Here is a 20,624-nt window from a genome sequence, read left to right on the forward strand (position 1 = left end):
GGGTTGTCACCGATTGAAAGTGACCTTATGTGCCTTAACAAAGGAAGTCATGAAAGCTTGGCACAGGAGCCTTAGAAGTAAGGAACCGAATACAATGCAAGTGTGAACTGAACCCGCTAGAACAGCAGCACGTTTGCGGGCGAGGGTTTTGGAGTTTTTGTCCGTTTTCATCACTGCCACAACAAGGCAGGGGCTTTGAATGGAACGTGGAGGTCTACAACGTATTTAGCGATATGCATTCATCTTAGGAGACGAGTGCAATATTTATTGCCTAAAACTTTTATCGGAATAAACTACAGCGACGACACTACAAAATACTTCCACCATCTCAGGCGCCATTACCCAAGAGGAAAGTCTCATCAGAACGGAGCCCTGTGAAACCGCCTGTGCGCTTCTCGGCGAGAAGTTCTCCAAGACTCCCAGGCTCGCCCTGCGTTTCCCCGGCTCCCGCCCCAGCGCAAAGCGGGCCGAGAACCGCCAGCTGCGCCTCCGGGCCCAGCCTTGGCTGACTGAGGCCCCGGACCGTTACAAACAGCGGGTTTCCGAAGCGTGGGCCGAGAACAGCGAACGCAGGCGGCCCGCACTTACCGCGGCACAGCTAGTCCCGCAGCCCACAGCCCACAGCCCGGGGCGGGGTTAAGGGGCTTCGGGCGCAAGTGTGGGCTGCGGAAACAGGGGCATAAGTCTGGGCCAAGCACCGACCTGGGCGTCCCGCATTTTCCTCGCGCAACAGCGGTCCCTGGGCCGCGCAACTGTAAGAACAGGAACCGCCGCAGCACTGTCCCAGATCCCTTTTTGCCTCTTCCCGCCCGATTTCTCGCGCGCTCGCGCCCCTCCTCCAACCCCAAAGGACTCCTTCGGGCCTGGAAAACGCCCCTTCCCCGGCCCCTCCCTGTGCGCGTGAACTAGGCAGTTGTTAGATCTCGCGAGAGGTTCGCCCCCTAGTCGCTCCTCCCCCCAGCTAGTGAGTGCGCGAACGAGAAAGGAGGAGGGCGCTCCAGGCGACAGCACTGCAGACGCCATTATCCTCTGTTTCTCTGCTGCACCGACCTCGACGTCTTGCCTGTGTCCCACTTGTTTGCGGCCTGTAGGTAATTGGAGTTATTGGAGCTTGGGTATTGCTGATTCGGGCATGGGTTTGGCCTCCCTGAAAGGCTGCGTTGACTTTTCCCAAGCCCGGGTTTTCTCGAGCCCTTAGTGGCCTCACAGCCCGAAGGGAGGCGCTGGCGGTAGGCGGGGTTGTCGCCTCCCCCGTCGCCTTGATTGACGTGGCCTCGGGCCAATTGCTTCGCCCTCGCACCATCGCCGAAGCCCTGGCAGCCAATAGGGCGCGACGGCGGGGAGGACGCGAGAAGGCGGGGGAGGGGAGCCTGCGCTCGTTTTCTGTCTAGCTCCGACCGGCTGAGGCGGCGCGGCGGCAGAGAGACGGCCTCGCGCGGTGAGAAGCCGGGTTGGGGGAGCGGCTCGTGGAGGTGAGGGTCGGAGCCCAGTTTTCCCGCTTGAGGGAGGCGTTCTGGGGGCCGCTTTGGTGTTTGGCCGCTTCTCCGAGTGGGAACGTTGCCCGGCGTCCCCTCCCCCACCTCCGCCATTTCCCTGAGCGTGTATCCGCAGTCCGCGTTGTGGTCCTAGAGACTCCGGGGATTCGTGAGGCATGTGCCTTTAGAACGAGCTGGAGCTATGTGGCACTGGGAACTAGGAACCTCGTGGAGGAAAGGAGCCCGGCTGGGGGAGAAGGTCGCGCCGCCGCTCTCTTTGTGTGAGCCCCGCCTCACCTTGGGTCTCCCGGCCCGGGGTCGGAGCTGGAGCGGCGGGGATGGAACAGTCAGGGCTGCCTCGGTGGCTTTGTCTCGGGCGATGGGGGGAGGATGCGGGGGATGAGACCTCGGGACCGCGTGGTGGGTGGGGGAGGGGGTCGGCGCTCGGCTCCGCCTAGTAGCACGTAGTCGCCATTACGCGGGCCGCCATTTCCTGTCGGATCCGGGTGAAGAGAGGTGGCGGCGCTTCTGCTATCGACTCTCGCTTTTTCCAGTCCTGTTACCCGGCTGTTTCCGATCCCGGTACCAGGAGGCGGGGAGGGGAGGGCGCGTTGGCGCTCGGCCAGTCGAGCACATACTTAGCGGATTTTCGGGGCCTGGGGACTAGTGACTGCAGGACCCGAAGGGTGAACGGCACGCGGCAGCGTTATTCTTACAGATAAGCCCTGCTGTTTTTGCTTAAACTTTCTTGTCCAAATTTCTCCCACCCCACCTCAGAAATTGAGTGCTGGGCCAGGAGAATGTCGTTTCAGTTAGTCGTTGGAAGAGCGATAAGTTCACCAACGGTATGGGAGAATGGGAGGCATAAAAGTGCCTCGATTGTTGGCTCTTTGCTGTCTAGCCAACCTTCTAGTAGAGGCCGCTTGTCAACTCCTAGTCCCGACAAGAGGGAAGCTTAAAAAGGCTGTTTGCAGGCCTGTCGACCGTTCTGGCGCGTAGACACTTTAGTTTTCTTATTACAGGCATAATTGTCGGGTTGTACTCTATCAAGCCTAATTTAAAATAGTCCGCTAGTGACTGTTAGTTTTCAAGGGCTCCATTAGCTTCGCTGATTAATAGACTGGTAGTGTGATAGTTTGGATCTGGTCCTGTATTAGATTTTTGGATTTATCCCTCCGGTAGATTGTTGATGGATGTGTTCGCAGTGGTCGTTGTATTTGTAAACTTTCGGGGTGTCACATAAGATCGCTTCAAGCATTAGTCGAAAGAAATAGAAAAGCAATTAGAAGTTTTAATATAAAATTAGTTTTTCCAGTGAATAAGATGCATTGTAACTTTTCATAAATGTATGCTTTGTGGATGACATTTATCTTTTCAGGGTTTTGTGAATGTGCCGTATAAAACAATTCATTGCTGTGTTGGGAGTTAATTCAGTGGCTAAAAGTTATTCTAACTTAGCAAAAAATCAAACCAGGCTCCGTTGAATTTTGTATTTTTTAGGCAGTCATTTGAATTGTGAAACCCTAAAATGAGTCAAGTTTTAGAAACAGCTAGTTTTTTGGGTTCAAATCAGTGTTGACTGTGATCAGAAATAAATATTCAGTAATAGGAATAAACAAAAGCAAAACTGATTTCTGTTGGTTCTTATAGGCAACTGCAGCACTGGGGTGTCAGTTGTTGGTCCGACCCAGAACGCTTCAGTTCTGCTCTGCAAGGATATATAATAACTGGTACGTTCTAGAAGCAGTGGGGTTTTTTTGTTTGTTTTTTTACAGCTTGCTTTCCAATAAGCCAAATGTACTAGCTTCTTTATTTTTCAACAGATTGGTGTGCCCATTTAATAAAAGAATATGGAAACTGAACAGCCAGAAGAAACCTTCCCTAACACTGAAACCAATGGTGAATTTGGTGAGAATAAATTTTAATTTTAATAGTATTTTTTTATTCTGTTAATTATTGCCTAGAAGTGTGTGGTGAAATTTTGGTATTTCTGTTTAGGTAATTTTAATTCAGCGATTTATTTATCAATTACATTTTAGCTTTTATTTATGAAGTTGAAGTAACTGATTTGCATATAAAAAATTTTCCTTGCATTTTGGGATTTCAAGTCCTTTGAAGTATTTTGTCACAGTATTTTGTGTTTGGTACATTTTACTAGATGGAAGCATAAGGTTCAAGTCTATAGCAATGCCTTTGGCCTTTCTAAAACATGCCTAAGATTAGCAACAAGTCTCTTGAAACAGAATGGAGTTGCTTTGGAGACTTCGCTGCTTTCTTTGAAATCTGAACTGTTAATTTTTAGGTAAACGCCCTGCAGAAGATATGGAAGAGGAACAAGCATTTAAAAGATCTAGAAACACTGATGAGATGGTTGAATTACGCATTCTGCTTCAAAGCAAGGTATGAATTTTATTCTTGAAAATTTGAAGGGGGTTCATACTCAAGTGGAAATTAAGATAAGGTCTGGTTTGGCTTTCTAGAAAGTCAAAAGTTTTACAGATTGAAGTATATAAAACATTTGTTTGTGGTTCTTTCTAAAGAGACTTGAAGGCTCTGGTGGTTTTGTTATTCCACTTATAATTAAGATTAAAGCCTTTGCTGTAGTGAACCACCACTACAGGTCAAGCTAGGAGGAGGGTGTTATTCTTAAAGTATTAATAGATTAAATCTTAATTATGTGTGGACTCCTTAGGAAACTGCTTGGTTGGCAGTTTATTTTATCACGGGTCACAATATGAAGGTACTTACTAATACTAAATTAATTGATTTATTTTACCAAAAGGTGCTATAAAATCTGTGCTTAGTTTTATTTTATACTTGGTGTATTTCTAACGTTGAGTACTCCAAACTATTTAGTCCTCAAAGCACTTAGAATTATATTTTGATTTTTGATTTGTTTTTGGCCTGGTCGTTTTTTACATCCCCAAGTAGATTTTTATTCTTAAACAGGTTAGAGGATTTTTTAGCAAAACCTAAGAGTATAGGTAGACATTAATTTTAGGGAAAGGCAAGATAATTTTTTGTCTTTGTATCTTCTCCAGAATGCTGGGGCAGTGATTGGAAAAGGAGGCAAGAATATTAAGGCTCTCCGTACAGACGTAAGTATTAAGATATTAAACTACTACACGAGCAGCTTCAGTTTATATGTCTATAGAAATTTAAAGATTTACATCCTAGAAATCATTTCATAGTTTAGCTACAAGACATTTGTAACAATTTATTATTACAGAATTGATTTCGAAGTTATCCATTCCTGTTTTTACAAAAGCCCAGATTGAGCAGGATTGGGGGGGTGGTTTCTATTAAACCTCTTCACATTCTAATAAGAGTCCACCAAATTATTCACTTCATCAAACAAGATAACATCTTAATTAGAAATAGCAACAAAGTGTAAAAATCCTTGATTGCACCATCCTGTGTGTGAATCAATTACAGTATTACTGAAAACCATTGCAGGTGGCTGGTTAAATCCAGAAAAAATTTTTTTGTTTTCTTTGGGAAGAAAAATGTCCATCTGTTCTTTAACGGCTTGCACATGAAGCACAGAGTTTAATGTTGAGGTTGCATGATTTAAATATGGGTAAAGAATAGAGGAGACACTTAATCTTATAATTGGGAAACTGTTCGTCAATGCCTATGATTTGTTTGAGTCTTCATTTTACAGTGGGTTGACTCTTGTGATTAGACACATTAAATGTTGGCAGTGCCAGAAGTGAGCACGTTTATAGGACTTGGCTACACCAAAATTTCTAAATTTTTTTTCTCATAGTGTACACATTTCTTAATGTTTTTCTTGCTAAAAATGAGGCAAATAACTTTGTGTCGAGTACTTATTTGACAGTATTTCATTTCTCTCTTGGTCGCAGATCTTTGTATGTTCCTCTTGATTACTGTAAACTGAACTTGAAAATTTGTTTAAAATTTTACAAACTTGCCTGTTAGGATCTAGGAATGCGTTTTAAAACCTCCAGACAACCAAACCAGTCTTATTAGTTAGGGTTTTTGGTGGTGTGGGAATTTTTGTTTTGTCTTTTATAAAACCTCTCTCCTCTTAATCCAGATGTTCTGTATAATTATCTGGGTTATTTCCCCATTTCCTCAAGAATTTCAGTAAACTTTGAGTCAGGTTTTGTGTCTACCCTCATGAGCCAGCCTGCTACTGAAACATCGTTTGTTTTTCTTAAAAAAATAAAAACGGCTAGAACCATCATTTGAGGTCCTTAATGTTAAGCCACAGTCAGATTTAGAGAAGTCCATTATTGTGTTAGTCTTCAGAACAACTTAAGCTTGTTTCATTAATTGAGAGTATGAGTATAGTTTGTATTAAATTAAAATTTATTGCTTTTCCCCCTTTTCCCTCTCCTTGTTTTTTTGGCCATATATCTCCGTTGCCCATGTACTGGATCGACTTACCCCTGCGTTGCCCACCATGACGTTGGCCCATCCGCCCCTGAACGCCCATGTGAAAACCCTGGTTGGCTATGCCCAAAAATGTGCTCGTTGCCAAACGGGTACCATACTTGACAACTTCTGATTGAATGCCCATGCCCAATGCCAACATCCACGAACGCCAATGACCAATGCAGTACAATGCCAGTGTTTCAGTCCCAGACAGCAGTGGCCCCGAGCGGTATGTCCCAACAGTTTATGCCTCACTGCCTGATTAGAAAGAGAGAAATGTATTTTATTACCTGCCTTTTATATAATTAAATAGTATCCCCTTTAGACGGTGTATTGTTTTTCAAGTTTCTGTCTTATTTTCCCCATTAAGTCTTTTTGTCACTGAACTTTTACCGTGAGTTGCCCACCCAAACGATCCACTAATTTTATTTCGATGGAAGGAGCACAGCTTCAAGTGTTGCATATTTGCCGCATTGTAAATCAAATTGTTACCAAGATAGTCTCTCGCTCTGTCTTTGTGGCCCACCTTGCTTCCCAACATTGCCTGTTCATAATTTTTTCTGATGAAATGCTAACTCTGGTTCACTTTCCTTCACTTCTCATTTGTGTTGTCTTTGTTTTGTCTTGCATTTGTATTTGTTTTCTTGCAGAGCCCATTAGTGATCTAATTTCTAACTGGTATTCATAACCTTACTCCAGATACAATGTTCACCACTCGCATATTCCCCCACTTTGCCTAAGAGAAGGTGTGCCAGTTTTACCAATGTAACAGCGAGGGTATCCTTAACTTAGTGGTGGCGGGGAACATAAATATTCAACTCTGCTTCAGTTCTGGTCAGTTTATTGCCCACTTAATCTGAGCCCTTCCAAAAGCCCATTCTCTCTGTCTCTCTGCAAGTCTCCTAATACTGTTATCATGTCTGTATTGGGTATAAAACAAAATGCATGTGAGAAATCTATAAATAGGCTACTTTAAATGGGGAATATTAAATAATTGTATGTTACATCTCTGTAAAAGTTTGTGTGACTTTGGTAACAAACACAAAACTCATTTTTCTTTTCCGCCTTTTTTGTATTATCTGGTATTTGTGGTGTTTGACAGCATATTGAGTATCAGTGCTGATATTGAAACAATTGGAGAAATTCTGAAGAAAATCATCCCTACCTTGGAAGAGGTAGGCTCATTATTTTTTTTTAAATATATTTGATAGTATGAGGGGGGAATGTTTAAAGTGTGTTGTATTGGGGTATGATGGGGGAGGTGGAGAGACAATGGATATAACAGTTTGCAGGAGTATCTCAATGTGCTACGTAATTTTGTACATACATAATTTGTTTTTTAAAGAAAACAAACAGGCTGACCACTCCTGGAGTAAATGTGAACTTATCTGTGGTCATGTGCTTTCATGGGTTTAGTATGTATTTTATGGGCTTCAGTTTTAGAAAAGAGATTTTTTAAATTAGAGTATTTGTGGGAATATGTTGAAAAGGAGAATTATTTAGATTTAGGATTTTACAACTCTACGTAATTCAGTTAGGTATGTAGAGAAAAGTATTTTATGTTTTATATATCATCTTAATGTTGAGTAAAGCAGTTTCTCATTTAATAATATAGGTTTAAAATATGTTGTAGTAGCTTTACCAATATATGCGACAATAGCCTGATCACGCTAGACACTTAACCTATTACTCTTATTTTTCTACTTTCAGGGCCTGCAGTTGCCATCACCCACTGCAACCAGCCAGCTCCCGCTCGAATCTGATGCTGTGGAATGCTTAAATGTATGTCATAGTGCCATTGAACCCCACTGAAGTATGGAGCCTGGCCCATAGGATCGATTATATTTTTAACATAGTGTGCTTTTCCCATCTCTATAGAAAAAGGCTTAAAAACATGATACGTGAATGGTCTTACAACTCACTGTTGACCCTGCTCCATGCTGCAGTGGGAATTAACTACATTTGCAAAGTGCTTTGCAGTCATTTTTATTATGGTGTTATTTGAATGTTAATAATAATTTTGTGGTAACAGCGACATGCTAAATGGCTGCAGTGTGGGTATGGTGTTGCAGGACCTGAAAATAAAATAGTTTTTTAAGGTGGTGCAGAATGTCCTTTTTGGGCCTGGCTATTGAGGATAATAAGCACATAACTGGTAAAGTTATTGAAATATAAATTCAGGTTGCTCACTGCAACAGTATATTATTGTTATGCTTATAGCAGATAAGTGTGTTTTGGGGAATTGTTGATTTGAGACTAAAATGTTACAACTCTCCCTCCACAGTACCAACACTATAAAGGAAGTGACTTTGACTGCGAGTTGAGGCTGTTGATTCATCAGAGTCTAGCAGGAGGAATTATTGGGGTCAAAGGTGCTAAAATCAAAGAACTTCGAGAGGTAAAAAAGAAAAAAATTCTGCCATATTTCTTGCTGGAAAGTAAATTTTCATATAAACTTGTTTCTGTGAGCTTCTCTCACTTCCCTTCTGAGTTCCCTCCAAAGATTGCTTATCACAAACAACAAAAAATGTCTGGCATTGCTATTACTTTGTCAAAATTTTTATACCATTGCAAAGTCGTGTGATAATTAATGAAGTTTTTATATTATGGGGGGATAATTGTTGAATTCAAATGCAATTTTCACTGAACCTAGGAAACCTAATTTTCTTCTAATTTTTTTTTTTTTTATGATCTTACAGAACACTCAAACGACCATCAAGCTTTTCCAGGAATGCTGTCCTCATTCCACTGACAGAGTTGTTCTTATTGGAGGAAAACCCGATAGGGTTGTAGAGTGCATAAAGATCATCCTTGATCTTATATCTGAGGTACTTATGAAACAAAATGATAACCTTCTGCAAAAGTAGCTTCAGATCATTTAGTGTAATAGTCTTTATTTGCCCTTTCCCTAGCAATTTTCTATCACCTGGCTTCAGCCATCACTTTAATTTAGAAATGCTTTTGAAAAAGTGGAGAGTGGTAATTTGGTGGTGGTATTTCTATAGCCTTTGATCCTTCGAATGAATTTTCTATAGTGTTGCTTGTGTCTTTGTAACTACGCTGCAGGGCTGCAGGGCTTCCTATCTCGGGTGCCTCAGTATGGATTACAGGCTTGCCAAGATACTGATCTCTTCAGCCCTTGTTGTGAAATGTGCATTGTAGTTTGTTATGTGTAAAATGGGAGGGCTTTGTGGTTTCTTAAGATCTAAGTATAAGAGCAAGCTGTTATTCTCCCTGCACAGGCAATAGAACTCACTTGTGTTTAGCACTTGCCAAAAGTTTTGGAGTTCTTGGGAATCTTTACTTTGCTACTGTTAGTGTTGACATAATTCCTGTTTCTGCCTCTAGCACCTGCTGATGGGGGAATGACTTGTATTTTGTTGATGATGATAGGTTGGTTTGAAGCGGGTCTCTTTTTCTTCAGTCTGTAAGTTTGTTCTATCTCTGTTTTTAGTCTCCCATCAAAGGACGTGCACAGCCTTATGATCCAAATTTTTACGATGAAACCTATGATTATGGTGGTTTTACAATGATGTTTGATGACCGCCGTGGACGCCCAGTGGGATTTCCAATGCGGGGAAGAGGTGGTTTTGACAGAATGCCTCCTGGTCGGGGTGGGCGTCCCATGCCTCCATCTAGAAGAGATTATGATGATATGAGCCCTCGTCGAGGACCGCCTCCCCCTCCTCCTGGACGAGGCGGCCGGGGTGGTAGCAGAGCTCGGAATCTTCCTCTTCCTCCACCACCACCACCTAGAGGGGGGTAAGTTTCTGTTTTTTTCATCTATGAGTTATTAACCTACAAGAGACTGCGCTTAGTGGTAGACAAGGTAGACTTTGATTTGATATGTGTGGCATGTAAACAAGTTTAGATTACAACAAGTACTATGCTTGCAGAGACCTCATGGCCTATGACAGAAGAGGGAGACCTGGAGACCGTTACGACGGCATGGTAAGAACTTTGGTTTATTACCAGTGTTTTGTGTATGTGAGGGTTGTAACAATATAGTTCACATTTTGTTGAAGGTTATAGTAATTAAAAAGCTTTTCTTATAAGTAAATTTTGTTTGAATTACTAGTTAAATTGTTATTTCTGTTATTTGCTGCTGGAGAATTACGACTTTACTGAGCTTTGTTCCTCTCGATTACATAATTGCTGCCTATATATGTACCCTCTTTTGTTTTAATGTAACATGCAAATTAGGCATATAAAAACAGCTGTATAACAAAATACAGTGTGGGTTCATGTTAATATTTTTATCGCTAACAGGTTGGTTTCAGTGCTGATGAAACTTGGGACTCTGCAATAGATACATGGAGCCCATCGGAATGGCAGATGGCTTATGAACCACAGGTTGAGTATCATGGTTGTTCGTGTGTATATCAGTAATAATTTAAGATGTTTACCTGCTCTCCAGTAAGTTTTTTATTCCCCAGAGGATACTTACTGAAAATAGGATACAGGTCAGGATTTTATGAGTATTAAAATACTTGAATAGTGAAGCTGGGTGCAGTGGTACTCACTCAAGCCCAACTACAAAAGAGTCTGAGGCAGGAGGATCACTTCAGCCCGAGAGTTTGAGACCAGCCTGGGCAACATAGCGAGACTCCATTTTTATTGAATGAATTTTTTTTTTTAAGTCCCGGTAGTAATTACAACGGCAAAGTAATTTTCTGTTTTTTTCTTTCTCTTTGTAGGGTGGCTCCGGATATGGTAAGTTTTCTCCTTTGTGAAATCAAACATTAATTTCATACTTTTTAAATGAACTTACTGCTCATTATTTAAATCAGATTATTCCTATGCAGGGGGTCGTGGCTCATATGGTGATCTTGGTGGACCTATTATTACTACACAAGTAACTATTCCCAAAGATGTAAGTATCTTTAATACTATGAGGAACACTTTATCACTTTTATGATTATTCCTCCTTTCTGTTTTTTTTTAATTCAGAAGGTTTTAACAAAAATACACATTTAGGAATGAGGTTATGTTCATAGGCTTTAGTGAGCTAGGTTTTCTGCTGTTTGAGCCTTGTTAAGTGATCAGTGCTGTTAATAAAAATAGTTGAGGGTTTTGAGCCCTTAATTAGCTAATTAAGGGAAACATTAGTAAGTGTGACATAAATGCTTTGTAACTCAAACTTTGACAGGTTTAGGGAGCGTTAGATAGTTAAGAGTCTGAATGAATAAAATTAATACACTTCATGCTCCTTGAAAATACAGGTAGTAAATGTTAAAAGTATATCGTAAACACATACTTTTAAAAAATCTTTTCAGTTGGCTGGATCTATTATTGGCAAAGGTGGTCAGCGGATTAAACAAATCCGTCATGAGTCGGGAGCTTCGATCAAAATTGATGAGCCTTTAGAAGGATCCGAAGATCGGATCATTACCATTACAGGAACACAGGACCAGATACAGAATGCACAGTATTTGCTGCAGAACAGGTCAGTTTAAGTTTAGCTTTGTGTTAGCTTATACATACTAAAACCTTTAAAGAGCTTTTCTTCTCAATTGATTTTTTTCTTTTAGAAGCCATGGTGTCTCAACCTTTTGGGGACCTAACTTCTAAACATTCTAATAGTTTGCCTTGATTTTCTTCTGCTTTCTTACTAAAAACGAAGACATTCAATACTAATCTTGCTGGAAGAAGCCTTAACCAAGCAAACTTCTCATTTCTCTGGTGAAAACTGCTGCCAAAACCACTTGTTACAAAATTGTACAGAGCCTGTAGACAATATAGAAGATTCATTGGATGTTGGCCTAGTTCTGTGTGGAAGACTAGTGATTTTGTTGTTTTTAGATAACTAAATTGACAACAAATCACAGTCTGCCATATGGCACAGGCCATGCCTCTACAGGACAAATGATTGGTGCTGTAAAATGCAGCATTTCACACCTTACTAGCATTCTTTGTCTTTTCTACCAAATATTAACAACTTTCAATTCCGTTTTCTTAATTCTGTTCTACTAATGTCTGATTTACCGCTCATCATTTTTCTTGACATTTACTTGCTTTAATTTGTAATTGCTTATGGTTTTTGAACTCTTCTAATTGTAATGGACATGTTTATCATTTTAATTTAGCATTGAAATTGTCTTGATGTTGATTAAGATGTTACGAGCAAAAATTCTAATTCGCACTTTTTTTTCTTTTCTTTTATAGTGTGAAGCAGTATGCAGATGTTGAAGGATTCTAATGCAAGATATTTTTTCTTTTTTATAGTGTGAAGCAGTATTCTGGAAAGTTTTTCTAAGACTAGTGAAGAACTGAAGGAGTCCTGCATCTTTTTTTTTTTATCTGCTTCTGTTTAAAAAGCCAACATTCCTCTGCTTCATAGGTGTTCTGCATTTGAGGTGTAGTGAAATCTTTGCTGTTCACCAGATGTAATGTTTTAGTTCCTTACAAACAGGGTTGGGGGGGGGAAGGGCGTGCAAAAACTAACATTGAAATTTTGAAACAGCAGCAGAGTGAGTGGATTTTATTTTTTGTTATTGTTGGTGGTTTAAAAAAATTCCCCCCATGTAATTGTGAACACCTTGCTTTGTGGTCACTGTAACATTTGGGGGGTGGGACAGGGAGGAAAAGTAACAATAGTCCACATGTCCCTGGCATCTGTTCAGAGCAGTGTGCAGAATGTAATGCTCTTTTGTAAGAAACGTTTTATGATTTTTAAAATAAATTTAGTGAACCTATTTTTGGTGGTCATTTTTTTTTTTAAGACAGTCATTTTAAAATGGTGGCTGAATTTCCCAACCCACCCGCAAACTAAACACTAAGTTTGATTTTCAGCTCCTCTGTTGGACATATAAGTGCATCTCTTGTTGGACATAGGCAAAATAACTTGGCAAACTTAGTTCTGGTGATTTCTTGATGGTTTGGAAGTCTATTGCTGGGAAGAAATTCCATCATACATATTCATGCTTATAATAAGCTGGGGATTTTTTGTTTTTGCAAATGCTTGCCCCTACTTTTCAACATTTTCTATGTTAGTAGTTATGAAGAACTAAGGTGGGGAGCAGTACTACAAGTTGAGTAATGGTATTAGTATATACCAGAATTCTGATTGGCAGCAAGTTTTATTAATCAGAATAACACTTGGTTATGGAAGTGACTAATGCTGAAAAAATTGATTATTTTTATTAGATAATTTCTCACCTATAGACTTAAACTGTCAACTTGCTCTAGTGTCTTATTAGTTAAACTTTGTAAAATATATATATACTTGTTTTCCATTGTATGCAAATTGAAAGAAAAAGATGTACCATTTCTCTGTTGTATGTTGGATTATGTAGGAAATGTTTGTGTACAATTCAAAAAAAAAAGATGAAAAAAGTTCCTGTGGATGTTTTGTGTAGTATCTTGGCATTTGTATTGATAGTTAAAATTCACTTCCAAATAAATAAAACACCCATGATGCTAGATTTGATGTGTGCCCAATTTGAACAAGGGTTGATTGACACCTGTAAAATTTGTTGAAACGTTCCTCTTAAAAGGAAATACAGTAATCTTATATATATATTTTTGTGTGTGTGAAGTGTTTTTCTAGCATTTGTAAGGGAAAGCTGGCAGGGGTGGTAGATGAAAAGTTCGGTAGTTGGGCTCATAATTTATTAAAGTGGTAATTAGCAAAATGAGAGCCTAGTCATCAGGTTTGTTTTGTTTTGTTTTACCTTATAGTCAGAGCTTTCCTCATTACCTATGAGAAATTTTGAATGAGTTACTTTGTTCCTTTCTCTAAAATAGCTTTCGTTTGATGTTTGAGAATATCGGAGACAATGTAAAATCACTGCAGAATATGATTCCTAGCTCATATTCCTGAAATACTGCTTATTAACCTCCAACTGTCCAGAAAACTTGAAAACTGATTTTTGTTTTGAGACAAGAGTCTTGCTCTTCTTCCCGGGCTTGAGTGCAGTAGCATGATCTTGGCTCACTGCAACCTCTGTCTTATGGGCATAAGCAGTCCTCCTGTCTCAGAACATGAACAACTATATAGAAAAGGAGTCAGAAATGTAATTATTGAATTTAGGTAAGAGGCTTGTGTATAGTAAAAGAATATCAGTTGGGCACAGAATAACGCCTTTTAAGGGAATTAGAGTTGAGTGACATTTAGTTTGGGGAGGGGCATAGAGTGTTCTTTTGATTTACGAAGAACATGAAGTAAATGTCAATATATCACTTAAAACTAGTGAATGCTACCTGTGGTATGGTTTCCCCAGTGTGGGTGAGTTGGGGTTGCTTAGGGTGAAATGAGCCCTTACCCCTAAAGAAAAATTTGTAAGGACATTTTAGTCACATTGTTACTCCTACTGGAGGAAAGCATCCTTGGAGAGAACACTGGCTTTCAAAGCTTTTATCTGTTGTCTATAAATGAGTTAAGTAACACATGGACTATTAGCTGAAAATATTTTCACTTTTGCGTTTTACAATAATTTGAGACAAATACATCATTCTACTGAAGACTTAATGGATTGAATATCTGGCATTGATATCTTCAATACATAGCTTTGGGAGGGAGAGGGGTGTTTTGCAAGGCCACTACTATTGATTGGTAAATGGTATTTAAAATTTGGGTGAGAATTGGGACAGGTTGGGAGAATTTTCACAAAGAGTGGGGAAAGTGAACATAAGCTCTAATTAAATGGAATATTGAGCCAATTTTGTAAGAAGTACTGGTACGTAACGCCGACTTAGTTTCAAAAATTTAGCATAATTTTTGAAAGTTAATTACCAAAATGCCAACAGACGGAAACCAAGTTGCACTAGTTCTCTCAACAATTTAAAACCTTTCCCTACTATTAATTCAAATTTTGTTTGCCTTTAATTATGTTCTATTGTACCAAGACAATACAATGTAAAATACTAAATCTGATCACTGATACCATTCAAATAGCAAAGAATATCAAGAAACCAAACAGCAAAGTTTTTAAAAACTCTTTCATTGGTTTTAAGTTTTTTTATTGTTGTCCCATATGAATTAGGTAATGAATTGCTTCAGATTGCTGTGGTTCAAAGTAAGTTTAATCAGCCCCGTGCAGTGGCTCATACTTGTAACCCCAACATTTTGGGGGCCAAGGCGGACAGATGGCTTGAGCCCAAGAGTTTGAGACAGCCTGGGCAACATGGTGAAACCCCATTGCTACAAAAAATAAGCCAAGCATGGGGGTGCACACCTGTAGTCCCATTTAGGAGGCTTGAGGTGGGAGTATCTCCTCAGCCTGGGAAGTGGAGGCTGCAGTGAGCCTTGATAGCACTACTGCACTACAGCCTGGATGACAGACCCTGTCTCAATCCAGTAAGTTTTTATGTTAAAGGGAACCAAAAAGGAAAGAAACTTTTTTTTTTTTTTTTTTAAGATGGTCTGGCTGTGTCACCCAGGCTGGAGTGCAGTAGTGCTATCTTGGCTTCTGGCTCAGGCCATCCCCAGAGACCTTCCTATATTTCAGCCTGGGGCAAGACCAGTGGGAGATGATTAATGAGAGAGTAGACGCTCCAGATGGGTTGAAAAGGATGGCAAGAGCGCAAAAACAAGGCACTAGCCTCACTTCTAATTTGAAACCCTGCAAAGTGTTCGTATGACCACATGGGATAGAAAACACAGAAGACAGATACACAATGTTTGGCAGAGATGATCTGAGATTACAGATGCAAACACCCCACAGAATTTCCTTTGATTCCCAGGTGTCATAAGAGGCACATCACTTGAGAGCCAATGGGGCTTGGGATGGGGTCATTATGGTGAGGGATATGGTTACTGCATAGCAGCAGCTGTAAGAGAGACCAGCTAGTGGCTGGATGGAGATGGCAGAATTAGCAAAAAATTTGCAGTACCAGTGAGAGCCAAGGCGAGATAGTCAAGGATAGACCACTGAATTGAGTGCCAGTTACACTAGCTTTGGTCATTCAGTAGTAGCTTTGCTGAGGGCAGAAACCAAAATTCAGACACCTGACAGACTATACTATACCTCAGCTAGAGATCAGAGACTGTTTGCTGACAAAGACCCGTTTCTCTCAGGAAAAACACCTGTACCCTAAATCAAAATAACATCTAAACCTCCCTTTGTACCCAGAAGTGGAGGCAAAGAAAGACCTTGGAGAGAAAACAAATGGCCCTAATAAGGGGCTGACCTTTAACTATTTCCCATAAGTGAAATTATTTACAACTGGAAGACCAGTGGCTCAACGTCTGTAATCCCAGCACTTTGGGAGGCCTACATAGGCGGATCATGAGGTCAGAACTTCGAGACCAGCCTGGCCAATAACGTGAAACCCCGTCTCTACTAAAAATAAAAAAATTAGCTGGACATGGTGGCACACGCCTGTAACCCCAGCTACTCAGGAGGCTGAGACAAGAGAATCACTTGAACCTGGGAGGCGGAGGTTGCAGTGAGCTGAGATCGCGCCACTGCACTCCAGCCTGGGCAACAAGAGCAAAACTTAGTCTCAAAAAAAACAAAACAAAAAAAAAAATAGAAGACCAGTTTTTTCTGCTATCAGTGGGAATGGGGATTTATGAGAAAACTCAGTCAAAGAAGGCATATCTAGGAATTTACAGACCCTGAAATTCCCAAGAAACAGGAGAGTTAAGACTAATGCTATCAAATCATAAATTCTGGGTGGAGATGGTCTCTCTTGGGATGGGCCTTCAGATCATTTATTCATACTTTGTGCCTCAAACTGGTACCAATTCTGTGTATAGTTCAGATTCCGGAACTCATGGTATCAGGCTGACACTGCTGAGACTGCATCATGGTTTGACCAGTTTTCCCTGCCCTGTGCTCCTTTCCTCATTCTGCTTCACGTGAGAGCATTCTCCAAGTGAATCAATTGCACAAAAATCTCTGGCTGAGGCTCAGCTTCTAGGACTTGACCTAACACAGTTAAGCTGAAGCTAAAGCAGAAATGTACATCACTCACATATCCTGGACTTAGATTGTGATACAGCAAATAATGAGACTGGGTTGTCTCCCTCAGAAGAGGGGGTGAGAAACGTATGAAGATTAACTGTGTTATACTATTATTTCTGGAAGTACATGAGAAAAACTTCTTGAATGCTGAACAGCTAAAGGGTGAATTATAATGGACATTTTGTTAATACCACATCAGTTTACCCTTTCTAATTGAACAGTTTTCCTTGTGGAGTTTTTCTCTCTCCATCGTACATAGGCTTGATGAGAAAGAAATCCTGGTCCTTACAGGTTCTTTTGTCACCCTGGAGGGTGGGCATTTGATTTAGGCTTGGCCAACCAGACTCTCTCCTGGGATTTTCAATCTTGAGGAGAATGATGCAAGCAAGCTGTAATGCTTATAGGTTTTTTGGGTTTTTTGTTTTTTGAGACAGAGTCTCTCACTGTCACCCAGGCTGGAGTACAGTGGCGCAATCTCGGCTCACTGCAACCTCCGCCCGCTGGGTTCAAGCGATTCGCCTGCCTCAGCCTCCGGAGTAGCTGGGACTACAGGAACCACAGGCGCGCGCCGCCACACCCAGCTAATTTTTTTTTTTTTTTCCTTTTTTTTTTTTTTTTTTTTGAGACAGAGCCTCGCTCGGTCACCCAGGCTGGAGCGCGCGATCTCGGCTCACTGCAAGCTCCGCCTCCCGGGTTCTCAACATTCTCCTGCCTCAGCCTCCGGAGTAGCTGGGACTACAGGCGCCCGCCACTGCGCCCGGCTAATTTTTTTGTATATTTAGTGGAGACGGGGTTTCACCACGTTAGCCAGGATGGTCTCGATCTCCAGACCTCGTGATCCGCCCGCCTCGGCCTCCCAAAGTGCTGGGATTACAGGCGTGAGCCACCGTGCCAGGCCTTTTTTTTTTTTTTTTTTTAGTAGAGGCACGGTTTTACCACGTTGGCCAGACTGGTCTTTTTTTTTTTTTTTTTTTTTTTTTTTTTTTGAGACGGAGTCTTGCTCTGTATCCCGGGCTGGACTGCAGTGGCCGGATCTCAGCTCACTGCAAGCTCCGCCTCCCGGGTTTACGCCATTCTCCTGCCTCAGCCTCCGGAGTAGCTGGGACTACAGGCGCCCGCCACCTCGCCCGGCTAGTTTTTTGTATTTTTAGTAGAGACGGGGTTTCACCGGGTTAGCCAGGATGGTCTCGATCTCCTGACCTCGTGATCCGCCCGTCTCGGCCTCCCAAAGTGCTGGGATTACAGGCTTGAGCCACCGCGCCCGGCCCAGACTGGTCTTTTTTTGTTGTTGTTTTTTTGTTTTTTTTCAGATGGAGTTTCGCTCTTGTTGCCCAGGCTGGAGTAAAATGGTGCGATCTCGGCTCACCGCAACCTCCACCTCCCGGATTCAAGCAATTCTCCTGACTCAGCCTCCCAAGTAGCTGGGATTACAGGCGGGCGCCACCACGTCCGGCTAATTTTTGTATTTTTAGTAGAGACGGAGTTTCACCATGTTGGCCAGGCTGGTCTTGAACTCCTGACCTCTCAGGTGATCTGCCTGCCTCAGCCTCCCAAAGTGTTGGACTTACAGGCGTGAGCCACCACACCCATCACAGGCTGACCTTGAACTCCTAAACTCAGGTAATCTGCCTGCCTTGGCCTCCCGAAGTGCTAGGATTATAGGCATGAGCCACCATGCCCAACCTATAGTTCATTTTTAAAATAGCACTAATTAGAAGAGAATTTTGGGCAGTTTCTGCTCTCAGTACTCTAAAGCTGCCTGTTTTCTGTTTATGAGTCTGGTTACCCAGCCTTCTCTTCCATCGTGTGAGCTTTCTCATAACCTTTCAAAACATTCCTCTCACCACAAAAATAATAACTGTGAGGTAATGCATTTACTAATTAGCTAGATTTAAACATTCCGCAATGCAAATATACTTCAAAACATCATGTTGTACATAAGTACATATAATTTTATTTGCCAATTAATTTTTTTTTTTTTGGAGACAAGAGTCTTGCTCTGTCACCCAGGCTGGAGTGCAGTGGTGCGATCTCAGCTCACTGCAACCTCCACTTCCCAGGTTCAAGCGATTTCTCCTGCCTCAGCCTCCCGAGTAGCTGGCACTACAGGCATGTGCCACTATGCCTGGCTAATTTTTTGTATTTTTAGTAGAGACAGGGTTTCACCATGTTAGCCAGGATGGTCTCACATCTCCTGACTTCGTGATCCGCCCACCTTGGCCTCCCAAAGTGCTGAGATTACAGGTGTGAGCCATCGCACCCGGCCTTAAATTTTTTTTTTTTTTAATTTTGCTTGGCCATTCAGTTGCTGTTACATGCAGCCCTCCAATCATAGGTTTATCTTATACAGGCAGCACTGCTAATTTCAGGGAGGACAGCAACAAAATATGAATGACAGCTCTTACTCCACCTCAGCTACCACTGCTGCCAGCGAGTTTCACTAGATCATAGTTATGCCAAGTCTGGGGCTGATCAGTCATTTCCTAGAAAGTGTCTCAAGGTTGAACAGGCAGGACAATGAGTAACATACCTGGGCTTTTTTTTTTTTTTTTTTTTTTTTTTTTTGAGATAGGATCTCTTTGTTGCCCAGGCTGGAGTACAGTGGTGGGATCTCTGCTCATTGCAACCTTCATCTCCCAGGCTCAGGCCATCCTCCTGCCCTCAGCCTCCTGAGTAGCAGGGACTAGAGGCGCATGCCACCACGCCCAGCTAACTTTTTAAAATTTCTTGTAGAGATGGGGTTTCACCACATTGCCCAGGGCTGGTGTTGAACTGATGGACTCAAGGCACTTTGCCAGCCTTGACCTCGCATAGTGCTGGGATTACAGGTGTGAGCCACCATGCCCAGCCCATATCTAGGGTTTCTGGCTTTTCCTTCACTTTCAGACTTGGATAAAATGCCACACCTCACAGGGACATTACTCCCTGAGTAGCCACCAAAGGAGCTGGATGATGCAGCCTGGAATTATGGAGGAGATAACTCCCTGTGGGACAAACTCTAACCGAGGGGGATTTGTTCTCCTTCCTTCCCCCCAAACACTGCCCTGAGGCAGTTTCTCCATATAGTTTGTCGAGAGACTTCCCCAGTGACAGCACTCCTACTGAGTGACTAGCTGTGTCTGAGCTCACCATGAAGCAGTGGCAGGACAACACAGTGTCCCCCTCAGTGTCCACGCCGAAATATTGCACCTCATAGATAAATATCAGCACTTAACCCCTGCCCCAGATTCTGTTTTCAAGGGAATCCAAGTTAAATAATCCTTTGTACCTGTTTATTTTTGTACTGTTTTAAAATAATACTTACTTAGCTCTTCCTGCTAAGTAGGAAATATTAACTTCAGGAATTACAAGCAAAATATGGGCCAGGCACAGTGGCTCACGTCTGTAATACCAGCACTTTGGGAGGCCAAGGTGGGCAGATCATGAGGTCAGGAGTTCGAGACCAGCCTCATCAACATGGTGAAACCCCGTCTCTACTAAAAATACAAAAATTAGCTGGGTGTGGTGGCGCACATGTGTAATCCCAAGCTATTTAGGAGGCTGAGGGGGTAGAATTGCTTGAACCTGGGAGGTGGAGGGTGCAATGAGCTGAGATCACGCCACTGTACTCCAACCTGGGCGACAGAGTGAGACTCTGTCTCAAAAAAAAAGCAAAATATGGTTCAAAAAGCTCTAACTGGTTTTGAACTGTAGTAATAATGTTAATGATATATAATTGGAAATAATAGATTTATTCCGTTAAATTTAATATTTTAAATCAGAAATTGAAGTATTTAATAGGCATGGTTTTCACAGAAAGATTCCATTCTATCCCTAAGTCATATCCTATAAACATGAA

At 41.8% G+C, this 20,624-nt stretch overlaps 2 protein-coding genes across 36 annotated transcripts in view; one reads left to right on the top strand and one right to left on the bottom strand.

Annotated features, from left to right (window-relative positions):
* RMI1 (RecQ mediated genome instability 1) overlaps positions 1 to 1,023 on the bottom strand; it is a 100,939-nt gene extending 99,916 nt beyond the window's left edge. For 8 of the 13 annotated variants that reach the window (XM_073021476.1, XM_073021473.1, XM_073021470.1 and 5 more), the window contains exon 1: positions 703 to 1,023. In XM_073021476.1, coding sequence (XP_072877577.1) covers positions 703 to 1,023 — 321 coding nt within the window. The remainder of the gene's footprint in view (positions 1 to 702) is intronic. The other 5 variants (XM_007969618.3, XM_037998562.2, XM_037998561.2 and 2 more) reach the window with 1 other exon arrangement.
* On the top strand, positions 981 to 13,300 carry HNRNPK (heterogeneous nuclear ribonucleoprotein K). 23 transcript variants are annotated; one of them, XM_037998563.2, is made up of 17 exons: positions 981 to 1,091; positions 3,126 to 3,205; positions 3,299 to 3,383; positions 3,778 to 3,875; positions 4,517 to 4,573; positions 6,062 to 6,105; positions 6,979 to 7,051; positions 7,587 to 7,658; positions 8,161 to 8,274; positions 8,576 to 8,704; positions 9,331 to 9,638; positions 9,773 to 9,827; positions 10,146 to 10,229; positions 10,574 to 10,589; positions 10,667 to 10,749; positions 11,153 to 11,322; positions 12,042 to 13,300. In XM_037998563.2, exons 3-17 carry the CDS (start codon positions 3,326 to 3,328, stop codon positions 12,073 to 12,075), a joined length of 1,395 nt encoding a protein of 464 aa, XP_037854491.1. In that variant the 5' UTR covers positions 981 to 1,091; positions 3,126 to 3,205; positions 3,299 to 3,325; the 3' UTR covers positions 12,076 to 13,300. The 23 variants fall into 23 exon arrangements, with proteins under 23 accessions (XP_037854491.1, XP_037854495.1, XP_072877585.1 ...); XM_037998567.2 differs by having other exon boundaries at positions 12,102 to 13,300; XM_073021484.1 differs by having other exon boundaries at positions 10,682 to 10,749.
* Positions 13,301 to 20,624: the final 7,324 nt, after the last annotated feature.

Source organism: Chlorocebus sabaeus, chromosome 12, assembly GCF_047675955.1.
Source record: "Chlorocebus sabaeus isolate Y175 chromosome 12, mChlSab1.0.hap1, whole genome shotgun sequence".
NCBI lineage: Eukaryota > Metazoa > Chordata > Mammalia > Primates > Cercopithecidae > Chlorocebus > Chlorocebus sabaeus.